Source organism: Perna viridis, chromosome 7 (assembly GCF_037379345.1).
Source record: "Perna viridis isolate PV_CMFRI_1.1 ecotype Kerala chromosome 7, ASM3737934v1, whole genome shotgun sequence".
Classification (NCBI taxonomy): domain Eukaryota; kingdom Metazoa; phylum Mollusca; class Bivalvia; order Mytilida; family Mytilidae; genus Perna; species Perna viridis.
Window position 1 is genome coordinate 35,742,158 of NC_142451.1, and position 24,779 is coordinate 35,766,936.

At 32.7% G+C, this 24,779-nt stretch overlaps 2 protein-coding genes across 5 annotated transcripts in view; both read right to left on the reverse strand.

Annotated features, from left to right (window-relative positions):
* Nucleotides 1-3,936: 3,936 nt before the first annotated feature.
* On the reverse strand, nt 3,937-13,752 carry LOC148612472 (sodium-dependent phosphate transport protein 2A-like). Its single transcript, XM_088593947.1, has 9 exons — nt 13,640-13,752; nt 13,349-13,526; nt 12,572-12,700; nt 12,141-12,272; nt 9,198-9,389; nt 8,712-8,830; nt 8,021-8,089; nt 7,072-7,195; nt 3,937-6,140 (listed from the first exon to the last, which is right to left on the reverse strand). The coding sequence occupies exons 1-9, from the start codon at nt 13,745-13,747 to the stop codon at nt 5,197-5,199; spliced, it is 1,995 nt and encodes a 664-aa protein (XP_088450073.1). The 5' UTR covers nt 13,748-13,752; the 3' UTR covers nt 3,937-5,196.
* A 4,275-nt stretch (nt 13,753-18,027) lies between these two features.
* The window catches only part of LOC148612473 (centrosomal protein of 70 kDa-like), a 46,404-nt gene continuing 39,652 nt past the window's right edge, over nt 18,028-24,779 (reverse strand). For all 4 annotated transcript variants that reach the window (XR_015924417.1, XM_088593950.1, XM_088593948.1 and 1 more), the window contains one exon: nt 18,028-20,999. Coding sequence is in view for 3 of the 4 variants with exons in the window: in XM_088593950.1 (XP_088450076.1) it covers nt 20,938-20,999 (62 nt within the window). In the remaining variant the exon portion in view is untranslated. The remainder of the gene's footprint in view (nt 21,000-24,779) is intronic.

Here is a 24,779-nt window from a genome sequence, read left to right on the forward strand (position 1 = left end):
CTATATACATTACAACTAGTATGTATTCATGCAAAAGTCGATTGGTCGATACGAATATAGTTCTTTCCCATTTTGGGACTTAGGCCTACAATGGTATCATGGTATTTGACATCTTTGTCGTTCACAGGCAATTTGCATCCATTCTTTTTTTTGGTCGGCGTTGTACTAGCATTATGAAACAACACATGTTGTTATATATACCCCCATTTGAAATTCTCGGTGGTATATAGTAATCATGGTGTTCGTCCGTCTGTTCGTCCATCAACGCCTTTTTGTCAGTTATTCAAGCCACTTTATATTTTGACAGAAACTTCATGTAGGATCTCTGTATCGTTGGATTTGATTTCAGGTTCGAAGGACGTCAACTACCTGTAAGAATTTTTTAAAGTGTTTTGACCATATGGTTTAAGGGAAGGGGAGCAGTTTTATCCTTTTGTGAGCTTTGCACTCATAGTTTTTCAAGTTTCAATGCCTTTTTGTAACAAGATGAAATGCTCAATGTTGAAAATTGATTTTAATAATTCATGCTTTACTGATAAACAAGAACTCATTTTAGTTGGAACAAATTCGATGCCATTTTAAGGCAGTCACGAGTAAAGCCAAGTAAACTGGAAAAAACTTCCATTTCTATGCTGTTCCAAATTGTCTCTGTGTCTAACATGTTATGTCGTTATGAAACGTGTAACCGTTACGATCTTCCCAATATGGCGAACCGAAATAAGATTTTATTTTTATATGATCAATTATCCCACGTTAAGAGCTCATATTTAAATATGTTTTGTGTCAAGAAACATCTTTATAGGCATTGTCATTGAATTTTTATTTTCCTGAATGATCGACGGAAGAAAAAATCGAGATAAAAAAAATATAAAAAATAAATAATCAAGACAATACATGTAATGCTAAAGGTTTTAGTTTATGGGTCTGTATATTCTCGCAGCTTAGGATACTGAATGGCAGATATGTTGGCGACTTATTAGATTATTTCACTGTAAATGGTTTAAGTAGTGTAGATTGTGCTATTGTTAGTGAAAGTCCTGTATTTTTCAACCTAAGATATTAATTACCTCTCAGATCACACACGCAAATTAAATTTACTTTTAAAAATATTAATGACTGCAGAATATTTCATCAGAATCCCTATTTTAAAGTTGGTCATGCAGATACTGTAGATCATAGCTAGAAAGATGGATCAAAGGAAGAAATAATAGGGGCTTTCTGTAATGAAACTACCATGAATATGATATTGAAATCAAAACATTTTCAGACTTCCTAAATAGACTAAATTTTGCTACCACAATCACAGAGTTATTTTTTTTATGACATTGCAGATAAAAAAGTGAAAAAAAAAAAGAAAAACGTTTCGACAAAAGTGGTCAGACTTGTCAATCTATGAAACAAAGAAATCTCTTAATCTTTTAAATGGTTTGGTTAAAAAAAATCCTCATATCAAAGAACTTAGACAAATTAATAAAATTTGGTACAACTTTGGTCTAAAAATATTGTAAAACATACACAGGGCCAAGGAAAATATAGTAGTCCAAATAAAAATTTTGAAAATGAAACAAATCAAGAAATATTAGGTACAGGGTATGCAAGTCTCTAATAGTTTCATTTTCTTTTCCGGAATTTCCGATGTAGAACGTATTGAAAACCGAAGACAGATCTGCAACATAAAAATTATTTTCGTGAAGCCTTTGACTCTGTGTGGCGAGATGGTTTACTGTACAAGCTTGCTAAAATAGAGATATATCTTTACAATTCTACTAGATTATAGGCTCCCAAACTAGAATAGCTTTAAAAATTGATTAAAAACATCCTTAATACTTTGAAATTTCTGAAGGTGTTAAACAAGGGGACCCTATTACCCTCCCTTTTTAAAATGTTCATAGATGACCTCAGTGAGAGTTTCAATGCCGAAGAGAGCAAATCTTCAGCACTTTTAAATTCTACAGTTGGCTCATTTTCTTTTGCTGACCTTCTCATTATATCTGAAAAAAAGGGGAGCCTCCAAAATAGTGTAAATAAGTTTAAGATATTTTGTGATAACTGGCAACTAACTTTAAATGTTAAGCAGACTAAAACTATGACTATCCGGCAGCATACTAGTTCAGTAAACGTTTTATTATAATTTTTTTTTTGGCAAAAAGGACTTCGTCTGGTGGTATATTACGTATTTCTGTTTTCACTAATCTTTTTGATAAGTTGGTCAGACCTACATGTATACTGACCTACAACTCTGAAATATCTTTATGGATTATTTTCTTCTTTACGATAGCACAGAGAGCTGTGCTTATAAATGGAAGTATTGGACATTTTACTTTAATTGATAGATTCCATTTGAAAAAAAAATCACTTGCTATTTTGTAAACATCTCCTGGAAACAACAGGTTTTCTTCGAATATTAGCAGAATTGGTAGACTTTGAGAATTATTTAAACACGCAAGCAATTTTATATCTTGCCAGGTTATGACATAGAAAGAAACTTTCATTTACTGTTTAATGACTCCTCAATTTGGAGTTCGAATCAGTGACCGCAGTCTTGAAATCGAAAAGGGTCGCTACAATATTAAAACTCCTCGTACTGAAAGACTATACAGAAATTGTGGAGTTATTGAAGATGAAGCTCATTTTGTATTAAAATGTTAAGTCAATCAGAATGCGAGAGAATATTTTTTTTAAATATAAAATAGACAATATTACTTTTCTGAAGATCTCCGGTGAGCATTACAAAAATAAGTATATTTGGTCAATTCTACTTCTTTTAGACATGCTATAGTTATTGGTTTCTATTTGAGACTGTCATTAACTACAACTGAGAACGGAATGTTTAAGATCTTTTACTTTAATTTCCTGTCCATATACGCGATTCTTGTTTTGTTGTGTCACATTATTACCATTTGTGTTTTAATGAAAATATAAGTTATTTGATTTGATAATAAAAATATTCATCATCACAACTTCCACTCGAATTGCATCCTGGCCATATAGTCATGAAATTCTGTTCAGTAGTATCAGACTAGTTGCTATGAGAGAAAGAGGACTGATGGACACATAAAAAATGTAACCCCCAATAACACATCCCTATGTTGCTTGGGGTATATTTCTGAAAAAAGTCCAACTACCATGCAGTTCCATAATATTCCCAAAAAATCGAGATCCTATGACCTTTCACACCATCATTATGTGTAGAAGCATCCTGCAAAAAATATTTTAGATGTAGTTCAAAAACTACAGGAGATAGCCGGACAAGCCATATCTTTGATGAAAATGATTAAGTCTAACCATCACCAATTTCCGTAATATTTCATGAAATTCAAAACCTTTGACCCTGTAAAATATTCAGATGTAGTTCAAGAACTTTACAAGGAGATAGCCGGACGGTTGGACCAACAGACTGGGGTGACTGTCATGGGGGCATGAAATACTTACAAATTATCTTAATTCACCAAAGATGTCAAAATGCTAGAGTTTTTATGGACAATATACTTGTAATGTTTGGCAGACATTTTTTTAAATAGGCAGTTGGCATTTCACCGGGAATTGTGCTCAGTTACTCAATGACACTCCTTTACTATCACGAGGTTGACTTAATTGCTGATCATGTCAAAAGAAGGCACAACGTTAAGCCAGATCCTTTGATCAGTTCCCGTAAAAAATAAATGAAATTTATCTCTTAAACAACCATAGATTCGAACATATTGTACATCTCATGTACTTTAAAGATCTTGAGTCAATTAGATCTTCCTATGGATACTTATGCTGATGACAAGGTTACTCCTTAGAACATTGGTATGGCACAATACATATTACATATAACATTTTTAATTCATCTGTTGGTTTGAATACCACGGCTACATGAAGATAGTAGTTATTACAGCAATGGTTGCCAAGTGACTTCTGAAAACTTATTGCCCAAGAAGAAAAATAAGCAAACAAAATTTGATAGAGTTTAATTTTAAACCAAGTATACCAATACACTCCCTTGCACTACTGATCTTGTAAACACTCATACCTAAAAACCTAATAGTTGGTCATATTCATACCAACTAACATCACACAAAGTACAATCTTACCATACACAAAATATATACTCATATCACAGCACATACATGTACATACACACTCTGCCATATGTTAAAACATTCACACTAAACTATCATTTGAAAAACATTTGTACAAAGTAATCACTTGCACAATAATTATCACTCATGACACATTCACACAAAAAATTATTTTTACACCAAACATGTACAATGTAACTTATAACCCATACGATGAAATATTCACTGTGGTAAGTATATTTCTTCAGATTTATTTCAACACATATATGTATAAGGACACACAGATTCAATTATTGGTAAGCTGCCTATGTTTAAAGAGATTCTTTAAAAATTCAGTAGTTAATGTAAAAAAGTTATTTTGGCCTTAACATCCAGTGTTATTGGCAATATGTGTACATCAATAACAAAAAATTGTTTATTATAAAAAAAAAAAGAATGTTAACTGTCCTAAATCATATGATGTACATCAGTGTTCTTTATGTGTATATGTTCAAAATGTATAAATTTATTAAATGAATAATAAGCAAATTAAAACAACATATAAAACCTAACACAACATAACAATAAATAAGAAATACATTATATAATTTTACCCAAGGTTTGTTCTTGTGAGTAAAAACGGCATTGATAACACAATAATATGGCAACATAAAAATGCAATGTGCATTTAATGGAATGCACAGTGACTAATTTAAAATATAAATAATCTCACTAAGGTTTAAACGATATGCAATAATGATTAAGGCTGCACAGAAACACTGTAAAATGCACTACCAATATAAGCACTACTTGACCATGTACTAACATTAGATTCCACTAAAGAGAGAGAATAGTAAAACAAAAAGATTCAGTATCAGCAACATTGGTAATATACAGTTTTTTTTTAAAATTTTTTCTAAGCAAAAATTGGTGTATTTTATTTATTTTATTATTTGTTTCTCAACAAAGCTATAATTACATAATTATAAGCACCTACCTTTTGTATGACAATAAAACTACAATAACTTGTTTGCTTCAAGAACTCATTTTGGTTTTGTATCCAAAGACAGACTAGAAAATTAACAACTGAAATCTTCAATTCAAAACATTTACAAAGTCATAGTAACAAAGAAATAACTAAACAAAACAACAATCATACACGATTAATGAGATCAATGGTAGAGTTAGCTGTACTTGGTGCTATACTACTGTTCACACTGCTATTTGGAGAGTTTCCAGCACTAGAAGTCAAAGGCAGAGACGAATATATAGAGTCTTTATTTTGGCACTTCTTGCAGAAACACAATGGCGAGCATGCCATAAAGATTCTATCATATGGTTTCAAGGAGCGCATAAATTCTGGCAAGAAATCCCAGGTTCTCAATATTTCTGGTAACCAGTTGGGTCTCTTTCTTTGCAAAATTTTGACAATCACAACAAAGGTTGCTACGGACAAAACAATGGATCCAACAGTGATAAATGGAATTTTACCTGCAGAACTAAGTCCAAATACCAATCCAGGTAATACCAGGAACAGCATGGCAATGTAAACCCCTGCAAACCATCTGTACTCGCAGGTTACTAATCCTAGAAATTTAGAAGCTTTGATTGGTAGCTTACGCATGGCAGGAATAGGATAAAACATTAAAATGCCCGTAATATTAAAGAAGAAATGACATAGTGCAATCTGCAATGCTACATGTAATTTGTCACCGGAAGCAGCAAAAGCAGCTAGCACTGAGGTCATTGTTGTGCCAATGTTTGACCCCAGAGTCAAAGGGTACATTCTCTCAACCTTGATCAGTCCAAGTCCAACCAGTGGTGTAAGAGTTGAGGTGAATACAGATGAACTTTGTACTAATACTGTTAGAATTGCACCAATCAAAATAGCAACATATCCTGTCAAAAATCTGAAGCATCCAGGAAAGTCTGCATTCACCATCCTCTTTAAGGTCTTAGCAATTGGTCCTTTCATCATGGAGTTGAGTACTTTTACCATACCAACCAAACAACAACACAGGATGACAAGGGAGGTAATCAATAATATAATGCCAGCAACACTGTCACTCAGATCCAATTTGCTAAATAGTGAAAAACCTGAAAACAGAAAAGTATCAGAAATAAATTTTTAATCAGTCCCTGCATTTCATTTACTATAATAAACTTAATTATGAAAATCATGAACAAATCATGGAAATAAAACTTATATTGCATGTACTGTCCTGATCTTAACCCTTGTCATGACTGTTCGGGATTAGACCATGTTACGCTTTATTGGTTCTGGCAGTGTAAATCTGAGTTCAGCAAAGCGCAATTTGTGTCCATCTGCAAGCAGCGTGACTGTGCTTTAAAATGAGGCTATCTGATATAGAGTTTGTTAATAAATAATGACTTGAAAGCTAAAAGAGGTCATGAGTTTCCGCTGTCAAAAAAAAATGTCATCCTGTATTTTTTCGGGGGTAGGGTTCATTTCTTGAAAATCATGAACAAATCATGGAAATAAAACTTATATTGCATTCTTGAAAAGAAATGAACCCTTGCCAGAGCGGAATAAATCTGTAGTACTTTATTTCGCATGGAAACTAAATAAGAATTATTTCTATTTCGATGTCAACCCCTTGTATCGACAACTTCTGGTTTATGGACAAACAGAGGCCAAAAAATGGGAAAAAATCCTCATTTTTTTCACACGAATGACCCTTCAGGAGGCTCCTGACCATCCACTCGTTAATGTAACACACTTTATTTATTTGGCTTCAGTAGCCTTCATGGTCTTCAGGCTGTAGGATGAATGTGCTTTGGTTCCTGATTTGTTTCCATTGAACCCCACAGGTAGCAAATAATGACCAGAAATGGACGAAAATGACCAATTTCGAGTAGCAGACCCATTTTCATGCGTAGCACGACAAGGGTTAATAAATTGAATCAAAAAAATTTATTTTCTTTTTTCAGGGAAATCTTTGCATAAAAATTCTCCCAAAATCTTGAAAACTAAGACTTGACAATAAAAATTACTAGAATGGCTTACATTTTGGACCATGGGTTACATCTACGGTGACATTAGTAGTAGCATTGACAGTGGCATTCACTGAGGTAGTCATATTGTAAAACCATACACCATCACTTTTACTGTCAGAATCTTCACAGTATCTCTGAAAGAAAAAAAAAGTTTCAATATTGTAGAATGTTTTTGAAGAGCTATCTGTATAACATTTATTAACAAGAATTTTATATACTACAGTAAACAGAGGCATTCCCAGTGAGAAACATAATCCCTTCACCCTCTTTCTTCGTAAATTACCCAAGATGTCCCTAACCTAAATGTCATCCTGGATTTATCTAACTTAGCTCAAAAATATTTTCCACAATCAATCAGTCAACATTTATTTGTATATTGATAACATGGTTGGCACCTGATATGGACTTGTAGAACTCTTCAAAATTACAAGCAAGTCAAGAATAGTACTCATTCTTTAATCATTTCCATGTTTGGCTGGACAGGTGAAAATAATTGTGACTGACAAAGGCATGTCTCACAATTCAAAATACTATGTAAAGAAACTCAAGCCAAATGATGACAGTCAATGCTAATAGATACCTGGCTTTTTGCCTGAAACTTCCTAATTACATTGAAACACAAATGGAAAATCCCAATACTTTCCAGACTCCTTTTTACCATAAGAGCTAGACACTTTATTGATATTTGTATCAGAGTCAGTTTTTGAAGTTTTGGTATATACTGGTATATACTTAATGACTTCATTAATTGTGTTTTGTAAAGGACCTTTCCTTGCCATATATTGTGAATTTATCTCTTCAGGATAACTAGCCCACATCTTTCCAACAAGTCAATAGATATTTCCCAAGCTTATAATGTGTGTAAATCACACGCCATAGCCTTTTGACTACGTCTATATTGCATAAAACAGAAATCATTTTTTCTATCATTGTTATACCGTCATGAATTTTTATCTTACTTTGATCAAACTCTTATCCGCATAGGCGCTATCTCCAACAGCAATTTTCTTTAAAACCTTCTTGTCCAGCTGAAAACAAATAAGAATATTTTAATTGTAACTACTTAAGAACAAGAAAAGAAACTATAAAAAAAGCTTCATTCTAGCCAGATGTCAGAATTGTATAAAACTAGATTTGACTTTACAGGGCAAACAAAGAAACTAAAGTTGCAAAAATTGGAAGTAAATACACAGTAAAATTCAGTAAAAAGATAAGCCAACTGAATTCTACACTAAAACATAAAAAATTATGTCTGTAATATTGTAATAGAAAATAACAAATTTATATCTGATTCTATCACCAATTTTGAGAAAAGTTAAATATCACAAATTACCATTTTGAATAAATGAATATAATTTTAAGTTTATGCATGTTTCTTATTACGCATATACATAGTAAATAGGCAATACACAGTAATATATAAATAAAAGTAGTCCATTTAGTTGTGTGGCCTATATAAATACCTTAAAGATGTGTTTTACCAACTCCTGAAACACCATATGTAAAGCCAATTATCGATTGAGATAAGTGTGTTTTAATGATATGCACAGTAAATGTAATTATATAAAATTACATTTTTGCAAATCATACAACAGAGAAGCATGAAATAATTTCAGAAATGTTCTTACACAAACAAGGTCCGTTTCTTACCTGAATAATGAGCTTTGTTAGTGGTTTTGTGATGACCTTGAGAAAATCCATTTTTCCAGCCTTGAAGTTAGTTCCTTTCATTGATTCTGTTAACAATCCAGTAAGTTTTTCTAAATAACCTGGATAAAATAAACAAATGTCACGAATTAAATAAATAAAACAATACACCAGCAACAATCGTTTTTTTTGTGTGTATCAAATGTGTCGATATGTGAAGCATACACTGAGTTTTCTAAAATAAAAAAAAAAGAAATGTTATAGTTACTAAATATTTGGTGTTAAAACAGCCAATTAATTTTTTTAATTGAATAATTTTAAGAGATGCTTTTGTCTGTGGCAGTCTTTGTGCATGACCTAGCTACTTGTACATTAACTTCTTTGAAGTAATTTCTAACCAGAGACCTGCCTTGCACAAGTGTAGATTTCTGGTGCTCAATGACTATGCTGCAATTAAGATAAAAAGGTCTCAACAGTTTGAAGTCATACCTGAAGCACATTCAATTGGAAGGAGGACAATGACAGATAACCAGTTGAACATGTCATGTACAGTGGCTGCTGAAAATGCTCTCTTGAATTGGTTTCTGTCTCCAACTTGAGCCATGGAAACCAGTGTGTTGGTGACACTGGTACCAATGTTGGCTCCCATGATCATTGGAATGGCTGGTCTTACAGTAATAACTAAAATAGGTATTTTTATGATTTGAGTATAAAGTGAAATAAAGATAAATTGGGTCAAATAGCATGTTACTGTCAGTTATTGTCTTACAGCCTGGATATCATAAGCATGGAACTTTTTTTTACACCAGGTATTTTCAAGCTTTCACCATATCAAACAAGTTAAATTGATTTAATTTCAGTCAGGTTTTGTTTGTTCCATTTACATATTCATAGGTCAAGTGTATTCAGCAAAATTAAATACATGATTTCCTAGATCAATCACTCATTGTGATGGAGGTAGGAAAAGATTTTAGGCTAAGTATCAACAAAAATGATATTTTTCGACGTTAGGCTTCTTATGCAGCAATATATCATGTGTCGTAACTTTAAATTTTTGGTCCTTCCCTCCGCAGGACTCACACTGGTACCGCTGTGACATCTATGGCAAAACTGCCTGCATGAAGTCCAGTGCCCTAGACCACTCGGCCAGCTAGGCAATATAAAATATAGCTTCTACTAGTTGGGACATTCCTCCTTCTAGGATTAATCAAGGACTCTAACTTAGTACACGATGTATAGTAGTACAGGACAGCTCATCTTGGTGTTATGTAGGATAGAGGATAAAATTAACGTGTCAGAACCCTCCATCTTTACAATATATTCCCTGTATCAATTTGATCCGATTAAGCAGTGTAACGAATGCAGTCGTCACATTCTGAGATAAATATCTCAATATCTATATATCCAGTGTTCTAGCTAGGATTTGAAAATAGAGGGGCCCAGGGAAGAGGGCGCTTTAACGCATAGCATGTTTTTTTTTCAACAAAAAAGGGACATTGATTTTGTATGTTTGTGTTAAGTCAGTAATTTGTATTCGTATTGCTTACCTGCCAACTTTTGAAAATGAAGGTCTCATCATAATTTGCAAACTGAGTAAATTTGACTGCATGATTAATATATGCATGACACCTTAATTGTATTGAAAGACCTTTCTCAGATGACCAAGTGCTTTTAGAAAACAAATACATCTTATATAACAGATATAAAAAGGTGAATAAGCTGAAAATCCATCAATGAAGACTCAAGTTCCCCTATGTAAGAGTTAAAAGTTAAATTTCAATATGAGCAGGTTATTTGGACAATTATATATCATTTTTTTTTTTTTTTGTCATTATTCTTGCAGTGAAACACACCTTTCAACTCAAGGGTGGTGATAAGGGCAAATGATCCTTTTTATTTCTGACATACTAAGAGGTGAAATGTTGCAAATATTCACTCTTGCTCCAATTAAATATCAAAATCTTAAGTATAAGGAATATTATTTCCTTTAACTATTGCAATTACAACTTATGGAAAATGTCCTTTACTGCTGAAGATATAGAAAAATTTAAAAATATTGAAATTATAAGGTAGGTAACTGACATTTTGAATAAACAAACATGTGCAACATGCAATTGTTTACACCGGTAGTTCTACAAAATTTAGACCTGTTAACTTGAAAATATTTGTAAAATTAATTGTGCAGGACTAGAAATTGATTATTAACCGATGATTGGCTGTCCATAAAATTGTTATAGATCCAATTGGGATTCATTTTCTACTTGTCAATCATTTATCAGAAGCCCCGTGCAGGTCCGGGTGTTAAAAGAATAAGCCTGCAGCAGCGCTAAGATTGTCGTAAAAGGCGACTAAATAGTGCTCAGAACCCTAGCCGGGGGCTAGGGCACTCTGCCCACAGAGCAACTGGGATGTGTGCCCCAGGTGGTGGAATGGGGTACCCCTGGCGTGTTACATGCTGGGGTTGTCAGGCTATAATACGGAAAACCTGACCGCAAACCATAGTGGTGCATCATGTTGGGAAAGATGCCACATTCCTCGCACGTTAAAGAACCCTACTGTGGTATTCTCTCGGAGTAGGAACCATAGGGCTCTGCCACAGGAGGATAAATTGCCCGACCATACCCACCTCTCCCTATTTCCAGTGGCAATCAAAATTTGTCTACCCCGTTGTCCTTGTGTCCCATCCCTTTTTCATCATTTCATGTTCATTTTATCATCAATTTCATCGTCTGAATATAGCTGAAATATTGCTTCTCGGACGTTAAACCCCAACAAACAAACAAAAAACAAACATTTATCAGAAAACCCTAGTCAGCAGATTGATCACCGATAATTACCTGAGGGTTAATTACGACAGGATGTAGCTAATGAAGGTGACACTTCTTAATTGGCTTGGGGTAATTTATTAACAAGAGTGGAAATCTTAAAGGGCCATTCAGATAATTGTAAATGGGCACTATGGGGGTACTCAATAGGGGCAGAGGGGTGCAGGTGTGATGCCCGTCCATTTTGCCCTAGCTAGGACACTGATATCTATCTATAGGTAGATGGATAGATAGATATCAGTGTCCTAGCTGGGGCAAAATGGAGGGGCATCACGCCTGTGCCCCTCTAGATAGATACCTAACAAAACTCAGAAGTCACATAATCAGTAAATTAATTCTGCTCTTGAAACAGTAATTCTCAGAAATCATGTATTAATTTACAACTTCAAAGAATCATAATGTTCAGTGGAATCCTGAATTTAATATGAACAAAAATTCAGGTAAATCTGATAACAAGTTCATAAATTAATACTTGATAAACATTGCTGCCACTTAAAAAAAAAAGGTTAGAAAACTGCTACTATGTTTGATTTTATTTACTATTAAAAACCTCATCATGAAAATCAGTCTAAATAGACTTTCACATGAACAAATTGTTAGAACTTACTTCCTGAGGCTACCATGGTAACTATAATACTGGTTGATGTACTTGAACTTTGAACCAATACTGTTGCTAGGATACCAATCATCAACCCACATACGGGATTGCTAAGCAGTTCTGACTTCTCGAATACTTTTCCTTGAAAATAAAAAATTAACATACAGCATGTAATGTGGTTTTAAACCATACATTTGATTTTGTAAAAATATTATTTTTTTACATTGAATGTAGTGTTTGAAATTGGGTTAATATAACCAATTAATTAAATAAGGTAATTGGTGATGCTTGTGCACATAAATAATCAAATAAAATCAAACTGACATCAGATTTTCAGAAGTGTTCAATGACAGTGTTCCAAACACAAAATCTAGCTGGATGTACTAACAAAAAAAAAATGCCCAGAAATCTAAGTCATGAAAATTTAATAATTTGCAAACCTGCTGTTTTTCCTCCAAGCAACTGGAATGCAGAGCCAAGGAGTCCAAGTGAACAGATGAAAAAGTATAGGAATCCAATGACAAGCAGAATCTTACAGAGTGTGTGGAAGACATTCTTGAATCTGTTGACTGAAAAATATAAACATATTGGCATAAGCAAAAATGGATTTAATAAGCAAATAAAAGGATTGTATTGTTTAAGGTGGACTTACCTTTCTTCAGAATTTTATTGTATCTGTACTTATCAGAATTACAAAACCTACCTTTATTGTGTGAGCCTTACAGAACAGCAAGTTAAAAAGAATGCATTTTTCCATTTTACCATGCATTTGATTTTTTACTGGTACTGGTAGATAGATGAACAAAATTTCAGAAATTAACAATTTTCTCTTCAAGATATTTTCAAACAATCTAGTTTGAAGTGTGTAGTACTACACAAAATAATATATATTGTATTTTTTCTTCAGTTACTCACCATCCTTGCTGAAAACAAAAGATTACATTGTAAATGAAAACAAAATCAACAGACTTATTATAGCAACAATGGTATAGTCTGTGGTATAATAATATTATACCAAACACAGTCATGGTTGCTGTAATTTGTGTTGCAGGAATTACACACAAGATCACCACAAAACTTCCTTGTAAAAAAATTAAGGGAGACATAAAAAACATATTGATCCATTGTTTCATTAGCTACGGGCCATAGGAAAATTTGTGTTGATATTGTGTTTTCAATGCACGACATGAAAATCCCAGGCGTTGACGTTTACCCACCATTACGTTTTACGTTAACGCCATCGTCATGGGCAACAGTTGCCCCATCTGGAGGGGAGCCCTCTTTCTTTGCCTCATTTCTTATTCCGTGGACCAAAGGTTCACATTCTATACTAGGGTCATCTAGCGCCAGATAAACCTCTTTTTGGCATTTCGTCTCCTCTGAGGACTTCACCACCTTTAATGAATGGACACGTGGTTTTAACACATTTGACATTGACACAATAAAATTAATTATTTTTCAATCTGCATAAAATTAACTCTTTTCATGAATGAAAACAGTTTACTTACCTCTCCAATGATCTGTTTCTTGTCACTTTTTTCATCTGTAACTACTATAACGTAATCTCTGTACAATAAGTTATCGAGAGACATGTTGATTGTTGTGAAGTCCACCATTCACTGAACAATTCACTCGAACTTACGTCAAATTGGTCGATAGAACTACTTTATTACCTTATATGGAAACCGGTTAACGCATCAATTAACATGCATGTTTCGTGCACTTTTACCATTATAAGGGTCTTTATGAGAATATACAATAGCGTACACTTAGTTTAAAGGCAGTATTGATCTATTCCATTAAAAAAATTAGTGAAATTCTAAGTTTGCCCAAAACAATTTTGCGCACATGCACTAATTTTGGTCGCGTAGGTATAGAGACTGCAAGGTGCCCTTAATTCTCGACCAATCAATTCAAAGCAGAGGATTGAGCTTGTTCACTTATGATCAGTTGCTGATCGACTGATCTGGTTAAATCCAGATGGAACTAACGAAGCGTTTCATTGGTACGTGGTACATTTTTAGAATCAACTGGGCGGGAAAGTGTATATTTTATAAAAATGCTGAATTTCTAATTTAAGTTTTAAAATAATATGAGCAAGGAGTTAAATATTTAACTCCATCATATGAGGAAGGTGAAATCTTAAACGATCCCTTTATCTTTGTCAGTCCTATTATTTACTTCCAAAATGGTAAAAAAAATATGATAGTGGCGGTCTAATTATTGAATATTTATTTAGAAATTCCATGAATAAAATTAGTTTTATCTGCAGTTTAGGGAACCATAAGATTTTTTTCAATTATCTTAAAAAATGAAAAAGTTATGGTGATTTAAAATTGACGCCCCACGTCACTTAACTGATATTTTGCCAACCACAACCAAATCACAAGTGTGACATCACGAAGAACTTTAATATACTGAACCCAGTCAATAATGCTATATAGTATTATATTGTAAGGTTTTCCATATTTGCTTATAGTTATTGGTCCGAGGCTAGCAATATTGAACAGAGGCGTAGCCGAAGTCTAATATTTCTAGCCGATGACCAATAACTTAGGCAGTATGGAAAACCTTACACAATTATTCCTTTATTGACTAACCAGTCTAATACGTTATATTGACCTAGACCAATATGGATTTTTACCAGACCAATATGACATACATTTTCGAAATTCTATACATGTGATCTTTACATGATACTTATTTTCCGATACCTACAATGAACGATTTCACTTCAATCACTTATCGAAGAGTATTGGGGTCGATTGATCTTTGACTCCTCCTCTAATTAATGCAAAATAGCAGAAAACTTTCCAATTTTTAGTTATAAAAGAATCATATTCAGAAACTACATTGATTTATCTTTCCATTGGCATTTGATATAGCCGTATACCTCTAAGCCCATTAAACTCGAAAACTAAAGCTCTATTTTTTATACCTGCCTGCAGCACTATTGGCCTCGTGACAATTTCAGACTACCTGTTTGTATTGCAATATACCGGAAACCAAAAAAAAAATGGAAGCCAGAGGTTTAAAGCTATAAAAACTAGTGTAAACCATCATTTCCATCTATAATACAATTAAAATTAATGTAATTTTTATTTAAAGCCCACCAAAATGGGTCGTTCGTGCAAGACCCGACAGGGTAGTCAAGGACGTTAAAAAAAACCCTCACTCACTCATTTCCATTGTAAATGCCTGTACCAGGTCTGCGCCACTGCAGTAGTCCCCGTGTTTTTTGCCTTGATAGTGCCATTTATTATACAGACTTTCCTCCTTGACATATTGGCAAAACATACTCTCAAACAGTTAGAGTGGGGAAACGCTCTCGGACCCACATGGGGTCTGGGAGTAGGCCAGAGCGTCAACACAGCAGCCCAGCCGCTAGTTCTTCGGTCAGGTATCCCAAAAGGTGGGCTCCGCCCAACACCAGTTGGTTCTACTATTCCATTATAAAAATCGACCGTGGGAGGCTTGTATCGGTATTCAAGGTTGTTAAAAACCAAAAGTAGTTTCAGGTGATAACAATAAGGTTTAAATTAAATTTTTAATAAAAACAAAATAATATATAATTGAATTAAAATAAAATTAATCACCTGATATGGAGTTCCTCAATGAAATATATTTCTACACAGTCCTCTCATTCTATTTTTTTTATTTATTTTTGTTGATCATTCACACATATGCTAATGAACCTATCTACCCCGCTGATAGCTCCAGCCGTGTGTAGCATGTCACATGCGTTCTTCTAAAAAATTCCGGTTTATACTTAGTCATTATGCTAAACTCCCAAATAATAAAAAAAATATTTATTATATCTTATTCTACTCTTTTATCTTACTAGTTTGGCTTATAAATATATTTCTAATTTGCTTGTTTGGCTATGCGTTTGGCCGTTCTCAAGTTCACGTGTAAATTTTGGATTTATATTTACACTTGTTAAATTAAGTTGACCAATCTAACCAATCCAGTTTTCAAACTTAAAAAAAAAACATTGGTCAACCCATTCATTATTGGCATGGACTGGAACGTTCTCGTGTGGCGTTACTAAAACTGCGTACTGACGTCGTGTGCTAGCATGGTAAAATCCGGGAACTACACCCGGCTAGACAAGGCAGTCTAAATTTACATACTTTTTGGCTACGTATAAACTTTTAGGCATTCTCAATAAGCATACACCTTTGGTAACTAAATTTCTAACACCATCAATTATTAAATTTGCACTTACCTTTGGATATTCACTAAACCACACCCGTTTTCGAATCTAAAACGCATACACCATTTGGCAAACTAAATCACACATCTTCTGGGTCCAGCTGGCTGTCCTTGTCTCTTCTCCACCCAAATTCGCATTTTCCTCCTTTACATGGTCCTATTTCATTTTTATTTTTCAAAATCTTGCAGTTATTTTTAATTTAATAACCAACATTTCAATAATTCACAAATCATATTTCCTTCTTATCATTTTATTTTTGTTTTTTTTCATTACAATTTTCTACTAAACATTTATTGATTTATTTACTTTTATTATTTATTTATTAACTTTTTATTTTGTAAAAATAAAATAAATATATAATAAACATAAAAATTTATTTAAAGCCCATCAAATTAGGCTGGCTGTGTGAGACCTGACAGTGTAGTTAAGGACATTAACCCCCCCCCCCCACCCCCCTTAGCAGTAGTAGTAAATAGTAAGGAAGTTCCAGTGATAGACTGGTGACATAAGGTGTAATGAAGGATCAAAAACAAAAAATGCTGGAACATCATTTGGTCTATTCTATAGAGATTTTCAGTTAGTGTTTTTTTTAATACCCTTTATTAGAAGTAGTTATAATATGAGCACTCCATACTTATAAATCATAAATGCAGTTAAAATAGCATAATGCTTCTCTGAAACATAAGACCATGTCCTTCCTTGTAAAATAAAATGGTTCACATAACTATAACCCCTAACATTTATCACAACCTTCCTTTGGTGGTATGGAACTTTGTAGTAAAATTTTACAAAAATCCACACTTTTACTAAAATTATTGTCTAGCTGGAAACCAAAACATTAATTATTTTGGCTTTAACATTTTTTTTACAGTAAGGAACCTTCTTGTAAAATTTTATCAAGATCCATTCACTTAACATGAGTTATTCCATGAACAGCAAGTATCAACAGATCAGGGGATGGTCCAGATGAGGACGCAATGGACATACACCCCCTCATTTTAAAAGAAAAAATACAGAATAAAATTATTGTAATCTGCTGAATATTGTATTGAATATGATAATTTATCATATTCATTCATTAAACATGTCAAAATCTGATTTCCATTTATACTGATTCTGGTAATTATATACGCCTCCCCTTCATAAAATCCTGGACCTGCCTCAGCAGATGACTGTAAAACCAACACTGAAAATGACTGTCATACCATTATACCAGTGCAAAATTTTTGTGATTGGATAAAAGGTCTCCTCAATTTATACTGGTAACAAGCAATAAATAAATTATAAAATGCCGATCTTGCAATTCTGATGAACTTTATGCACTCATAATGCTTCATTGAACATTTTTTTTCTCAGTGGAATTAAAGTGACTGTTCATCTCTGGAATACTTTAAAGTGTGAGAAATACAGTCCTTTACCTTATACTGAAATATCCAAAGTCATCATGTGTGAAGTCCTGTTTCTGTGTACATGGTAGAGTTGTCAACACTTCAAAGATTATCACATTTTCACATCATAGCCCAAAGGGAATCTGTGATGTACCCATACAGACATATATCTTTAAATGGCATAAATCAAAGGAATGTACTAGGAATTTTGGTGCACAGTGAACAAAACAAAATGCTCATGTCCCAATGACTGCTTTTCAAAGTTTTATCTGGAAAAAATTGCTGTCCTAAGTACAGTATATTATAACATAATTTATTGTTTCTCTGCAAATTCTGGTTTTGTCATACAGGGTACGTAATGATCCAACATCATGTAAAAAATTTTAATAGAATTAGTTTCACAACAAAAAACTTATTATAAATAAATCATGTAAAAATGCTTAAAATCATTGCCGTGAAATTGTTTTAAATAATATACACAAAACAATGAAATAAAATATTATATTATATGCCATATACATTACTACCTTAAATTTACAAGTACTTAAATTTAATTGCAATTGTTTATCTAGTGTTGTGTTTGTTAATGAGATTTTCAATAAATATGCTTTTCCTAAACCAGAATTGAGATCTATTCTCCATGGTAATTAATCAAAGTACACATAGAACTGTTACCTAGAAATATGTGCAAATGTATCATACTTAACATAATCAATGTAATGAACAGATACAGGTAAACAAATAATTCTAAAAATAGCTACAAATAATAACACAAGCATGTGCATGTATACAAATAAACATGATGTGTAAGTACATTACTTAGGGTAGATGTACCAGAAAGTGTTTTGTACTAGAAAAAAGAGAGTCTGGTGGTTATGGACAGGCTGTTATGTAATATACACCCTGTGTTAAAGCACACAATACACCTGACTCCTCTCTTTGTTTATGTTTAAAGTACAATAATTTCATTTACTGTGCATATCATTAAAATATGCTAATCTCATGGGATAATCTGCTTTACACATGATGTTTCAAGACTTGATGAAACACATCTGGAGCTATTTATATAGGCCACACCACAATTAAGCGGACATTTTTTACCACTATATATAGTTTATTTTCTATGTATACCTTAAATAAAATAGAAAAGAAATAAAAAAAAATACCAATTGTATTTATAAGAAATGAATGTTTCACTGGCCATGTAAAAGGGTTGACCATTCACACATTTTGGACATGAAGCACTAGTGCACTACACTGAAAATGGGCTATGGTCAAAGTTTTTACAAAATGATGAAGCATAACATATGAACATTCAATTCTTAAATTTTTCTGAGGTGAAAACTAGGAAAACAATGACAAATAAAAGTGGGATTCATAACATGATAACTAGCATTGAACCAAACAAATTACCAAATCCATCATAGCATTTTCAAATAATAGTACCATATATGTGTGTGAACAGATGAACGGACAATGGCATACTATAAAATGTCTGATAAAAGATAGACATGTATAGGGCACCAAGTTTGTATTAAAGTATTAGAGTCTGATTTGATCTGTTGAATTTCTGACTGGAAATAATATTAATGGTACTTTTAAGCACTAGAACCACAATTAAGAAATTTATTGATTTAGTGGAACACGCATTTGAGTGTTTTAAGTTTTGATAGAAAATCCTGTTCTTATACATGTAATATTCATAACTTATTTAACAATAGAGAGGTAATGTATATAACTAAATGTATGAACATTCAGATATTAATGCCTATATTAAATATCAGTATTGAATTTCAGAAATATGCCACATCACTAATGATAAATGTTTCATAATACATGTACAAGTTTTTATTTTTGCAATTCTAAGTCGGCCACATTTTTCGCAACAAAATTTTTAAAAAATGGCAATAATTTCAGAAATAACAGTTTGCTGTGAGAAATGTAGCATTTATAAATAGAGTTAAGTATATATATATTAAGTATACATAGTAACATATAAAATTCTGGCTGTTTTACAAGGTTAATCACACATTAATATCAACTCCATGAATTCATAAAGGTTAATGAACTTTACAAGGCCAAATAATACAAGGTTTTAGTGATTAAGATATAAAAAGGTTTTCCATTTCAACAGAATTAGTCTTATGAAAGATAAGCTTAAAAAAACCAAAATATATTCTTAATCAAATTTTATTGGCAGTGTTCAATATACTATGTAAAATATTTCAGCTTTCCACAATCAATATATGTTATATCAATAACAATTTGACTTGTAAATGTTTATATGCATCACTGACTAATAGATTGGCAACAGACTTGAATGACGTAATAATTGAGCAAAATAGATACTGCACTGCTGATAAACAAAAAAAATGCAAAAAGTTAATGTTTGATTCAAAGCTCATTGCATGTATATTTTAAATAAAGATATTAATAAAAAAAAAAAAAAACTGGCATTCAAAACAAATACATTACATAGTCAGTCTTGTCTCTAAAAACAAATATAAATATGACATTAATGCTTGGGTTGAACTGAGTCTATGGTACTTTCCACAACAATGAATATTATTAATACAAAGCTTGGTTCCTTAATACATAGACAGTAACCTGACATTCTGAGCACAGTTCATTCTAGGAATCATGCAATACATACGTATTTAGATATCCAACTATATTACTTCCATAAAATACTTACAATAGAAAGAAATTTTTTGCTTCAAACAATGATAACTTTATCAGATCACAGCAATGCTATTGAAGGACAACAATATTCATCTTCAAGGTCAAAACTTTCTCAAAAGAAGAAAATACTCATGTTAAGCCTCAAGACAATTCTGGCAACATTTAACATCAAAGTAAAATTCTACAAAGGCTTCGTACCAATATATCACTGGAAATGGCAGGTCCAGTGGTAAAATGTATAATATGTAAATGGCCATGTTCAAAGTTGATATATCTTTACTATAACTTATATATGAGCCTATATCTACCAACTATAATGTAAGTCCAAATCTACAGCACCTATACACTAATCAATATCAGTGTTCACAACAAAAACATGGATTTCAACAGTCAACAGTTCACTCAAAAAATTCCTTTCTGCTATTGTTACATTTGGGTTAGTTTTAAGACACTACCACCACTAATTCTGTTTCCTGTCATTCAAAATTGTCTGTAACTTCTCTATTAGATGATGTGGGCTTTAGCTAGCTAATACTTTCAGTGCTCTCACTGCTGGTATGACTTGATCCATTCTTTGTACATCTGAAGTAGAGATAATATGTATAATATGTATGGTTTCTAAATAAAGAACAAGAAAATGTTACCAAATTAATCTAGCACTTGCAAGCTCTATCCTATTTTCTTTGTGTGGTCTACAGATTAATGTTTTTAGAGCTATAAATTGCACGTTGAAGAAGAGTAGCAATATTGAATGTACAATCAAGCGGAAATTTTTGGTCAAAACAATGCTAGGAACATCAAAATGACAACATTAGAAGGAAAAATTATACACCCTGAAAAAAAAAGCATAGAAAAATAATCAGCACAAACCCCACTAAAACCAAGGGTGAACTTAGGTGCTCTGGGTGAGCAATTACTGGTACTGCTTCTTGCAAGACACCAACTCCATGGCTTTTTGACCGTCAAGTCTTTAGATATGAAAGAGGAAAATTATCTATGTCTGATGGACATTATTGATCGAATTAGTAACCATCACTTCATATCAATCAATCATGTCATTGATATGGCTGTAGATCTTTTGAAATAACGATGTTAATCTGTAGGCAACAAATCCTTGTCTTAGTAGTTCTTATAACAAGAATGGATATGGTGAATATGTCAAAGAGACAACAATCCCACCAAGATTGTATATGTCTCTATGCCCCTCAAAATGTAGCTAGAAAATTGGTGTAATGGGAGCAATATCTAAAAAAGTGCATGAGTTGAGGATCATAAGCTTCATACACTGGTGCTGTTGAATATTTCTACAATGTACATAGGGAACAATATTTGACAACAGGGATATCAAAGTTGTAGAGATAATAGTCAGACCTCAGCATGTCTGTAATTGCTTTGAAATATCAGGGCCTAGTTCAAAAGGTTCTCATCTTCATACACCTGAGGCAAGGCTATACATGTATGCACATTACAGAAACTGATATATTGAGATCTTGCAGTAATATGTCTTAAAATAGCTTGGTTGTTTGTTCAGACAAACTATTGATTTCCCAATAGAAGATCTATTACTGCTTGACAGCTCAAAAGTTGTTCACTTATAAGATTCTTTATATGGAAGTCCCATCAAGTATTTATTACTGCTTTGCATGGTAATGACATTACTAGTGGAACAAATTTAATCAAAGCTTGTTTACGTAACCAATGTCAGACCTTCACTGCCTGTTGAGAAAAATAAGTCGTATGGTAAGTTTCTAGAAAGCTTTCAACAAGTATGAATTATGTCCTTCAAATCTGAAATAAAATGACAGGTACAGATTGAGGTTAAATATATTATTAAGTTGCACATGTATACCCACTTGTACAATAATTTAATATCAGACAATCAACAAAATTGTGCATGACCCCTCTTTATAAAGCCACACACCAAACATAAAATTGACAATTGCAAAGAAATTAGAATGGACAGAATGACATAGATGATTCCAATAACCATCCCCTTGTAGGGTGAGGGTATAACAATAACCACCCCCTTGTTGGGTGAGGGTATAACAAGAAACAACCCATTGTAGGGTGAGGGTATAACAATAACCACCCCCTTGCAGAGGAATCATTGGATAGATATTGATATCTGAAACATGACATGTTAATAATTGTTTACTGTTAAATCAACATGTATTAAATTTTAAACAAATTACCCACTCACACTTCAGATTATAATCTGACCATAATCAGATTTGGAACATTAAATTATTCAAAGGATTAAAGGATGAAAACCAACATTGTAAACATATTAATACTGAAACACACAACATAAATTTCCCCATTCAGTAACATGTTCACCTTTTTAAGGTCATAATACATGTACATGTTGTTTATGCATGTATTACATATTCATTGGATCAAACCAATGAACAGAAACATTTTCCAGAGAAATAAATGGTATGATTTCATAATTTACATTGTACTCTTAATCAGTCAAAGCATTTCAAAGTTATTCAAGGACATATTGTCGGATGTAACTGAACAAAGGAAGGGCTACCAGTAAATATTTTGTTGAAGTCGTTGTCATGCTAGACATACCTCCACTCATACAGAAAGTTGATATTGTAGACCAAAGTCACTTACAATACAAATCCTATCAATATGAAACCACACACCAAATTTGAAATCAAATCATTTTTGGGAGCCAAGATTTTTGTGCAAAATTTTCTTTTATTTAATATATTAGTAGTGAATAAAAAGTTAAATCCCACAAAACAGGAAGTTGATATGAGACAGTGCCCAAAATTACCTTCAAATTTCAATGTATAGTTCATCTACTTGAAGCCATAAACCAGGGTTTGAAAGCAACCTTCCAGTAAGAGACAAGAAAATCGCAACAATGTCAACGAACAGATGGACTGACAGACAGATACTGTGCTTGAGTTATAACACCCACTTGTTGAGTGGGGGAATAATTATTAAAAAAAATAAAATAATCATAACGGGTAGGAACTATCATAGCAAATAAGACTTGCAAGTTTTTAAGTACATGTGTGTGATGATTGAAAGTTAAACGATAGTTGTTTGAAGACATACACAATTGATCAAATAGACACACACCATTATCACTTTATACATCCTGCTTCTCAAACACCATCATGTATAAATACAATAATGATTAAGTAATGAAAAATGGACAAGTTCAACATGCTAAAAACATAGGAAAGAATTATCAAATGTCTCCATAATAAAAGTTTCAATCTGAATACTATTGGTTCAATACTTTCTGAGTTAATGATCACACACAGTAGGTATCATAAGCCTTACAGATAGATTTCAGAAAAAATGTCATCTGATTTTTCTGAATATATAGGGTTTTATAGGGATTTTAATGAATAATAGACCTTCAAATTTATAGGAAAATATAGGAATTCATAGGGACTAGACACCCTGCTAAAAAAATAACAAAAGCAAAAAAAACCACTTTAATAAAGAAAAGCCATGAATACATGTAATGTTAAATACAGAGTCAGTGTCCTTTCATCCTGCAATATTTGTCTGAATCATAATGAAACACCATCGGTAACTGGATAGTGTTAATTTTGTATCACCATAAAGAATATCCCATTACAGAAATAGATCTCAGGTGTCTAATAAGATTACTCTATTATAAATATATCATCATTAATAACGCATGTATAACTGTCATGGAAACTAATGAAAATAAACTCTTCCTCTTTTGGTGATGTAACCACACAAGAACTTTGAATTAAAGTTTCCAAGTTCTAGCCAACCAAATTCTATAAAGACTGTCACCAATAATACTTGTAGATAGTTTCATTTTTCTTTATAAAAATCATAAAAAAATCAAACAAGGTGTCACAAACCTACAAAATTCACTTTAATTTTAGTTCAGAAACAGTTACAGACTACATAACCAATCTTGGTATATCTTTCAGTTGTTGCACTTTCAAGATAAAAAATTATGCTGACTGTGTATGAAAATAACACACCAAAATGCTGGAATTTTTTATTGGCAACAAATATGTCCAGTATGGTGGATGCATTTTTTCAACAAACAGTCAGAATTCCAAAGGGAACAAATAGTGCACTTTTACGCGCTGACCTATTTCTTCACTCTTATGAGGCTGATCTGATCCAAAGGAAGGAACATTGTTTAGCCAAAAACTTTGACCTGAGTTTCCACTATATAAAATGACATATGATCATTATATTAGTTTCCAGGATTTTATGCATTGCATCTACCCCAAAAACTTAAGATAAAGGATATCACAGACACTGTGAAGGCAGACTCATATCTTGACCTATACTAAGAGATCAATGGAAAAGGAAAACTACTGACAAAACTATAAGACAAACACA

Coding starts and splice junctions, on each gene's coding strand:
- LOC148612472 (XM_088593947.1), bottom strand. CDS start 13,747: ATGGTGGACTTCACAACAATCAACATGTCTCTCGATAACTTATTGTAC. Junction 13,527..13,639: donor AGAAACAGATCATTGGAGAG/GTAAGTAAACTG, acceptor CATTCATTAAAG/GTGGTGAAGTCCTCAGAGGA. Junction 8,090..8,711: donor TAACAAAGCTCATTATTCAG/GTAAGAAACGGA, acceptor ATTTGTTTTCAG/CTGGACAAGAAGGTTTTAAA.